General features: G+C 43.4%; 1 protein-coding gene across 1 annotated transcript; it reads right to left on the reverse strand.

Annotated features, from left to right (window-relative positions):
* Positions 1 to 4902: 4902 nt before the first annotated feature.
* On the reverse strand, positions 4903 to 8870 carry SFR1 (SWI5-dependent recombination repair 1). Its single transcript, XM_008571494.1, has 4 exons — positions 8845 to 8870; positions 7814 to 7935; positions 6596 to 7003; positions 4903 to 5559 (listed from the first exon to the last, which is right to left on the reverse strand). Exons 1-4 carry the CDS (start codon positions 8855 to 8857, stop codon positions 5368 to 5370), a joined length of 735 nt encoding a protein of 244 aa, XP_008569716.1. The 5' UTR covers positions 8858 to 8870; the 3' UTR covers positions 4903 to 5367.
* Between the last annotated feature and the right edge of the window lie 468 nt (positions 8871 to 9338).

The raw sequence follows: 9338 nt of genomic DNA on the forward strand, positions 1-9338 counted from the left end.
TCCATGTCGGAGAAAAATGTCATAGGAATTTTAATGGGGATTGCATTAAATGGTTTGGAGGTTCCTTAAACAGCTGAAGATAGATCTACCATACGACCCAGCTATCCCACTGCTGGGAATATATCCAAAGGAATGGAAATCATCAAGTCGAAGGTATATGTGTTCCCCAATGTTCATCGCTGCACTCTTTACAATAGCCAAGAGTTGGAATCAGCCCAAATGTCCATCATTGGATGAGTGGATACGGAAATTGTGGTATATCTACACAATGGAATACTACTCAGCTATAAAAATGAATGAAATACTTCCATTTGGAACAACATGGATGGACCTTGAGAGAATTATATTAAGTGAAACGAGTCAGGCACAGAAAGAGAAATACCACATGTTCTCACTTATTGGTGGGAGCTAAAAATAAATAAATAAATTCACACACACACACACACACAAAAAAAAAAACCGGTTTGGGGGGGGGAAGAAGACTTAACAACTACAATTCCTTGAAGTTGATACGACAAGCAAACAGAAAGGACATTGTTGGGTGGGAGGGGGGCGAGGGAGGCGGGAGGGGGGTTTCTGTAATGGGCCACAATAATCAACCTCATTGTGTATCGACAAAATAAAATTAAGAAAGAAAATAAATAAATAAATAAATAAAATAAAATAATTGCATAGGGTGCAGTTTGATGAAAAGACTCAGGCCCAGACCAGAGTTTCGGATTTCTCGAGAGTCAGAAGTACCTATAAAGTCAACCATTAAAACCTGAGATGCACAAAAAGACTTCCCTAGTGAACCAGCAGCAAAGCAGCAATCTAGCTCAACCACACAGCTCAAGTACTGGTCCCCACAGGAAGTTCAACATTTTAGAAGTAAACAAAGGACAACAAATTAGTTCTACCACAGAGTTTAAATGATGGGAACAGCAAAAATCCAACACAGAACTGATGAAAAAACAAAGTACCCGCAACCAGAGACAAAGTTTCATATTAAGTAGTAAAGGTCTCATTTCACCAAAGAACACCTATAACATATAGAAGCACCAGAAGTCCCGTGCGATATCAAGCCAGAAAGCGGGGAGGGCCAGGGACCTCAGCAATGCCCCCCAACACCCGTGACCAATCCCGAGGGTGAGGGATGAGGGCCTCAGCCATGCCCCCCAACACACGCAGCCAGCCGAGCAGCTGCAGGAAGCACCCCAGGCTCTCCGACTGGGGCAGTGGGGGCTCTCAGACCTTAGCCATGCCCCCCCCAACACACACAGCCAGCCCAGAGGTGACCACAGAGCTGCCACAGGAAGTGCCCCTGGCTCTCCCATGCTAGGAGAGTGGGAGGCTGAGGGCCTCAGCCACACCCCTGACACCCACAGTCAGCCCAACAGTGACCACTGAGCTGCAGCAGGAAGCACCCCAGGCTCTCCTGACCTGGGGTGGTGGGGGGCCTTGGGCCTCAGCCATGCCCCACCAACATTAACAGCCAGCCCAGTGGTGACCACCAAACTGCAGCAAGAAGGGCCCTGGGTTCCTGAGCTGGGGTGGTGAGAAGCAAAGGCTTTTGCCACACCCACTGACATCTGCACCCAGCCCAGCAATGACAAGCCAACTCCAGAAGCTCCCTGGTCTCCCCTGTGGGAATGTAGGGGTGCCACAGGCCTCAATCCCACCCCTTCTCCTTCCTCCTTCTTCCATCACATTTCCTGCCCCTTCCCCTCTCCCCTCCTTCCCAACTGCTCAACAACATCCTAGAATGTAAAAAATAATAAAATTTCACTTTCCACTTAAAAAAGTGAGAAAACTAAAGAAAATCCTACAAAAAAAAAAAAATTTCCCTTTCCACTTAAAAAAGTGAGAAAACTAAAGAAAATCCTACAAAAAAAAAAAAATTCCTCATCCTTAAAATTGGGATGTTGATAACTGTAATACTCAAATTAGTTAATACACTTTTAAAATTGACACAAAGCGACTTGGCTGCTGGGAGGCAGGGGGTCTGGATGTCTCCAAGAGTTGGGGTTGGCCAGTGGGCGCACCAGAGGCTCCTCAGCCTCACTGAGTGTGAACCAGACATGGGGCAGCACAGCAGTGGCAGACTGAGGAGGCCTGCAAGGGAAGCGGTGTGGTGGTCCAGGAAAGAGCAACAAAGCCAACATTTGGAAGAAATGAAAACAATATTGATATTATTGAAAGTGCTCCACGAGAGCAAACAAATGACAATTTGACTTCTAATGATGGAGTGCACACAAAATAATAGTAATACGAAGTCAACATTAGGATTAGGATAAGAGGAAGATGTAGAATAATGGTAATTGAAAGGTGGAGCCTTGAAGAGGTGATTAGATTGATTGTAAGACCATCAGTCGTGAATGGGTTAAAAATGGTGGTCAGGGGCATGGTTCTGAGGGCTTCAAGAGAAGAGTCTGTCTCTCTTGCTCTCTCTGCTCTCTCTGCTTCCACCATCTTGCAATGTGAGACCCTGGATCACTGTTGCCACCACCAGGTGGACTTTGGCCTTCCCGGCCTCAGAAAGTGTAAGGAATAAATTTTGTTTTCTTCATAAATCGCCCAGTGGCAGGTATTTTGTTTTAAGCAACAAAAAAAGACTAATACAGAAAACTGGTACCAAGGAGTGGGGTGTTGCTTATAACAGATACTTGGAAATATGGAAGTGGCTTTTGAACCAGGTGTTGAGAGAGGCTAGAGGAATTTGGAGGAACAGGCCAGAAAAAGCCTAGATGTTAGTGGAAGTTTAGAAGACAAGAAAACCATGGAAAATTTTAGAGCATGGTTGAATGGTGGTGACCGGAATGCTGATAGACATATGGACTCTAAAGACCATTTTAAGGAGGTCTCAGAAATACAAAGGAATTCTTTGGAAACTGGGGCAAAGATTACCTTTGCTATGAACTGGAAATGAACTTGGCTGTGTCATGTCCATGCCCTAGGAGTTTGTGAAAGGTGGGACCTAAGAGTTGTGAACCAGAGTGCTTGGCGGAAGAAACTTCCATGCAGCAAAGCATTAAGGAAGCTGCATGGCTACTCGCAACAGCCTATGCTGAGTTATGGTGGCAAAGGCATGACATAAAGCCAGAATTTAAAAGGGAAGCAAAGGGCCGGCCCGTGGCTCACTCAGGAGAGTGCGGTGCTGATAACACCAAGGCCCCGGGTTCGGATCCCATATAGGGATGGCCAGTTTGCTCACTGGCTGAGCGTGGTGCTGACAACACCAAGTCAAGGGTTAAGATCCCCTTACTGGTCATCTTTAAAAAATAAATAAATAAATAAATAAATAAATAAAAAATAAAAGGGAAGCAAAGCATAAAGATTTGGAAAATTTGCAGCCTGGACAAGTGGTAGAGAAGCAGAGAGCATTTTCAGAAGAAAAATTAAATGGTGTTAAGATTAACACAGAAGTACAGGATTATCAGGAGAAGGGGAAACAGGCCCTGAAGGCATTGCAGAAGCCTCTGGGGCCAACCCTTCTATTTCAGGCCCAAAGGCCTAGGAGACAAAATGGTCTTGGGGAACAGGCCTGAGGTGCCCTCTGTGGGCTCACTGCCCAGGACCACCTTGGGAAGCTGCTGCCAGCACCAGCACCCCAGCTGCTGTCTGCCCCAGCTGTAGCTAAATTGGCCCCAGATGTGGCCGGATGTACAGCTTTGGAAAACACAAGCTGGAAGCCTTGGCGGCATCCACATGGTGTTAGGTCTGCAGGTTTGCAGAATGCTAGAGCTGTGGAGGCTTGGGAGCCTCCACTCTGATTTCAGAGGACGTATGGAAAAGTCTGGGAGCTCAGGAAGAGATCTGTTGCAGGGGCAGAGTCACCACAGACAACCTTCACTAAAGCAATGCTGAGTGGAAGGATGGGATCAGAGATGCAGCAGAGAAACCCCAACAGTGCCATGTCTAGTTAAGCTGTGAGAGCAGGACCGCCATGGAGACCTGAGACCTGTGGAGCTACCAGAGTGGAACGCCAGCCTGTGAGAGCTAAAGTGTGGCCTGAGACCAGGAAAGCCATAGGAGCAGAGCTGCTCAAGGACTTGGGGACCCAACCCTACACCAGCATGTAGAGGAAGTCAAACATGGAGTCAGGGTACATGATTTGCCAGCTTCAAGATTTAATGCCTGCCCTGCTGGGTTTTGGACTTGTTTGGGACCTGTCACCCCTTTCTTTAGGCCTATTTCTCCCTTTTTGAATGGGAATATGTACCCTATGTTTGTCCCACCATTGTATCCTAGAAGTAGATAACAGCAGTGCCTAGAAGCAGAAATTTGTGTATGTGGATGGGGGTAAGAGAGTTTACTGGCATGGATGCAAGAGCAGTGCCCTCGGGACCCCTAGGGAGGTACTGGGCTGAAAGTGAGGTGCAATGGAGAGGGGGAGAGCTAAGAACAGTGGCTATTTACCAACTAGTAGGGAAGTACCTTTTGTAAAAAACTAAGTAAAGCTGTTTTAGCCCCTAACTGGATCCAAAAGCAGAAATCCAGAAAACCCTCAGGAACAACTGTCACCTAGAACCAGGAAGCCACTGATCCACAGAATTTTCTATCTTTCTCTGAAAGCACACACACTATCCTCCTTAAGCATGCCAGCTCTGCTGCTTCCAAGTTTACATGCAACAATTCCAGCACGAAAGCCCAACAAAGAGATGGGCTTTCTTTTCCTGAGCTCAATTCCAAATTCTCAGGGACTGGGCCAGCTTGGGTCATGTCTGTATATACGGCCAGGATGATACGTACAGTTGTATAACTTAGCAGAAACCCAACCCTGTGGAGGGTGATGAAGCTAGAAAAGTAGATGAATGTGAAGGACCTTGATTAGGAGATGAAAATGTGTAGTTTCATATGAAATAGACAATCATTTCACTAAATGAGGAATATGAGAAACAAATTTGAAGAGAGGGAAGAACATAATTTTGGGCACATCAGTTTAGTTACCTGCTAGGTTATCAGATGGAAATATGTAGTAAATGGATGGAAACAAGGTTCATAAATTTAGGAGAGGGGTAAACATTTTTAGACCAGTTTAGGTTTACACATTCACAAGATTGGACTATTTTTTAACATTTAAAATAAAATTTTGCCATAAAAAAATGTATTAAAACTAGCTTCCAGAATTGTTCAAATTACTTTTTAAACATGATTTAATTTTTTTTTTCACATTTCTTTAAATGTCAAGTTTTCTTTGGTAAATCTATCCAATATACTAAAATTTCATTTTAGAACTTATTTTATATTTATATACAAGAATGTTCTAAACTAATGTTCATCAAGATACCTTCCTCTAAGCCCTAATGGTTTATATCTTCCATTTAAAATGTATAAGTATCTTTTAATTAAGTTATCATTCTCAAAGATATTCTGGAGGAAAAAATATTAAACACCTATAAATTCTTCTTCACTTCTGTTGTAGTGTAGCAATTTATCATCTAACCCATAGTGGTCTATCAATTGAGTAAGGCTTAGTTTCTTGTTCTCTTCAGACATAGCCGACTGCAACTCATAAAGCAACAGCTGGCTGCAGCTTCTCCACTTCCTTATTAACAACTGTAACTGAGACAGGTCACTCTGAAAAAGAAACAAAAAACAAAAAACACAAATTTATGTCAATAACTAGACAGTCATGTGAAGGTTTAAAGGCTAACATATCTGGGAAAGAATGGTACTTCTACCTAGGAAAAACTAGGATGCTTATAAGTAGAATGGTTATAGTATCAGTCAACTTGAGTTCTATGGCTATTTTGTTTGGTCCAAACTCTGGGCCATCCTTACCTTCAGGGAAAAATCAAATCACTTAAAAGGGCAAAACTACATAGAGAAACAACAATATAGGTAAAAATTCCACTTTTTCTATTACAACTGTACTTTTAAATAATGATGCTACACTGTACCTTCCACTCAATTTAGCTGTAAAACTAAAACTGCACTAAAAACTGACAATATTCCAGTTAAAAAAATATTTTTTAACATTCAATATTTCATAAACAAGTCATATTTAGAAAAATCCTAAGATTCAAGAGAGCAAATGAGATATGCTATTCCATTATTTATTCCACACTGCTGGGGAAGATTGAGCTCTCGCATATACATAAACTATGCAGGTAAAATAAAGGTTACCTTCTTCCAAGTGCTATTTAAATCAACCCATCTGGGTTAAACCCTGAAATCTAATACATATTTTCTCAAACAAAATGCCTGAAACATGCTAAATATTTGGGGGAGACAAAAGATTATTAAAAATAGTTTTTATTGTACTTTGCGGCCCATTTTTAGTTTTATTCATTCACTGTCAGCTGTCACTTCTGTTCCCACTGTATTTGCACCTAACATGTGATACTTCCAATATTGCTATGGGCTAGAAACTAGAGAGAAAAGCTTCAACCAAAAAATTTTATCTGTGTGTAGAGGACTTTTCTACTCTATTCTAAATCTATGACTTAAATATGTTGGAAACTGACTAAAGCTGTTGGGAGCCATGTCTCTGCATAGTTGGTTTATTACGCTAAAACAAACAAAACACCCTATTCTCTATTTTTGAAATTACTTTCCTGCAATTTACATAAACATTTTTAAAATTATGCAATGGTTCTGAAATTCTTCTCACCTTTGATCTATACATTTTCACTAGTTTTAGCCTGCGAAGAAGGTCTTCTTTCTCCTGAACCTGCTTCACCAATTTTGCCTTTTCTTCATTTAACCCTTCTTTACAAAGAGTCTCATTCACAAAATCACTTTGGAGAGCACTGCATGACCCAGTATCAAGTGATTTAGATTCACATGCATTGATATTCTTGACGGTATTTTTCAAATATGTACTTTCTTCAAATTCACTGTCTATGTGTTTAAAACTTTCCTGAAATTCCAAGCAGTTTTGTTCTGTTGAAGATGGTTTCTCTGAAGAACTCTGATCATTTTCTTCATTCTCTATTTTAAGACGTTTTACCACACTATAACGGAAATTAAATGAAGATCTTGTTTTCCTTAATCTTTCTCTAAGTGTTGCGCTCATAGGCTGGAAAGGGCATCAGACATTAAAAATGTTAATTGAGAAAAACATTCTCGATGTAAATAAATCTAATAGAAAATAAAGGCCTTATATTCTATGGTAGACATCACTAGATGGCTTTCACCTCCATACATCTAAAGTAACCATCACAAAATGTCTTTAATTTCTGGAAATACATTAATTTTATTCTTTTTACCTCAGCAAGGTCAACACCCTTCTAAAAGTGTTGCGACACTTATCCCAGTAATCACAAACATTTGTTCAGCAACTAGCACGTGCCTTACACTATTCGAGGTGTTTCAGAATTACAGATTAAGGAAAGCCCTAGGTCCTGCCACCAAAGACCCAAAGCCCTTCGTAATGATAATATAACACAGATTCAAAATTTCCTAGTTTGGAATGTTGTGATAACCTGATTTAAAACTAAACAAAATTAGGGCCGGCCCGTGGCTCACTCGGTAGAGTGCGGTGCTGGTAACACCAAGGCCGCGGGTTCGGATCCTATATGGGGATGGCCGGTTTGCTCACTGGCTGAGCGTGGTGCTGACAGCACCGGGCCGAGGGTTGAGATCCCCTTACCGGTCATCTTTTAAAAAAAAAAAAAAACTAAACAAAATTGATTCAAGATGAAAATCTGGCAATAGCGGTGGGGGATCATATACATATCTTAGGAGAAAAACCTAAAATTACTATTTAATAAAATATCTATTCATTAATGCTACGCATTATATTAACAATCTTCAGTAGACTTAAAACTACCACTTCAGTACTTAGAAACCTAGAATGGATTCACTGGAAGAACTAAGATTTTCATACTTGTTTTCGTGAACTATTGGTATGGGGAGATGGTGGATTCGCACAGGCCTGTGGAGTGCTAGGTAAAATCACAGCTGAGTCTGATGGACTCTCCATCTTGAACATGAAATCTTGGTTTACCTCTAAAAAAGAAAAAGTAATTGTAAAATGGGAATCAAATTAACCAAACCTCTATATAGTCCTCAATTTTTATCAAAGAATGTTGCATTGATGTACAAAACATCCTCAAGTAAGCCAGCAATTTCTTCTAAAGTCTGTTAATTATAATTCATTCTTGTTCTGTTTGCAGTTTTCCATTTACCCTCCCACAGGTAGTTTTTCCATGACAAATTAACAAACTAGTTAATAGAGAACTTTTAAAATATCTTTAAAAATCTGCACTATGGGGGAAGGGGAGTCAGGGATTCTTTCATTTCATCTGACAGCTTCATAATTAAAGGAGATAAAGCCTAAATCTCGATTCAAAAAACATAATCAGACCTGACTGAACCATCCTAAACACTAAAAGCTGCGTGACTGGAACCAGCTACCCTCCAGGCCTGAGGTATAAGAAACACAAGCGGAGGGCCAGCCTGTGGCTCACTCGGGAGAGTGCGGTGCTGATAACACCAAGGCCACGGGTTCGGATCCCATATAGGGATGGCCGGTTAGCTCATTGGCTGAGCGTGGTGCTGACAACACCAAGTCAAGGGTTAAGATCCCCTTACCGGTTATCTTTTTTTTTAAAAAAAGAAAGAAACACAAGCAGAGATAAATTTACGACTGGCTGCACCGTTTCAGTTTAACCAGCTAACAGACACAGTAAAAAAGCGTCGATGGAAGTTGTTTCCTCCAAGAGGCATCAACTTCAGCGGCTTAAAACCACAGGGAGGCGTCCTCCTCTCCTTCCCCCCACTGCAGAAAGCCCACTAGCCCTCCGGAGACCGGAGGCCTGAGTGGAGACAAGCTCCCCCGACCGCGGAAAGAGAGCTCTACTCCACTCCACAGCGGCCCGCGAAGCAGCTCAGACGCCCGCTGCCCCCGCACTCTACCTCCCTCCGCCATTCCCAGCGAGTGTAGAAGGCGCGCGCAGCAACGGCCGTTAACTGACACAGTTCCGGGGGCGGGGCCGCGCGGGAGGCAGAAGAGACGCGCGATTGGCCAGACTGACTGACGCGCGCCGCTTCGCTTCGCCTCGCCAGCGCCTGAGAGCAGCAGGACCGCGAGCACGCAGCCGCGCGGGGCGGGGCGGGGCAATGTGCATGATTGGCAGAACTGACAGACGCGCGCAGCTCTGCCCCGCCCAGCGCCTGAGAGCGGCGGGACTGCGCGCGCGCGCGCGCGCGGCCGCCATCCTCGGAAGGGCGTAGGGGACAGGCGGGGCTGAGCTTCGGAACAACTAACCGAGCTCCAGGGGAGGCGAGCTTCCGTTCTCGGTTTCCTTTCCCCTCCTTCTCAGTCAGTCGGCGTCTGTGAAGTGCGCGGGAGGAGGGCTGCCACCCCCATTCCCCTGGCACCCGTCAGTCTGGTCTCGGCGCTCACCACA

The sequence above is a fragment of the Galeopterus variegatus genome, unplaced genomic scaffold (assembly GCF_000696425.1).
Source record: "Galeopterus variegatus unplaced genomic scaffold, G_variegatus-3.0.2 Scaffold692, whole genome shotgun sequence".
NCBI lineage: Eukaryota > Metazoa > Chordata > Mammalia > Dermoptera > Cynocephalidae > Galeopterus > Galeopterus variegatus.

Coding starts and splice junctions, on each gene's coding strand:
- SFR1 (XM_008571494.1), bottom strand. Junction 7,004..7,813: donor CCAATAGTTCACGAAAACAA/GTATGAAAATCT, acceptor TGCCCTTTCCAG/CCTATGAGCGCAACACTTAG. Junction 5,560..6,595: donor TGAAAATGTATAGATCAAAG/GTGAGAAGAATT, acceptor TTTCTTTTTCAG/AGTGACCTGTCTCAGTTACA.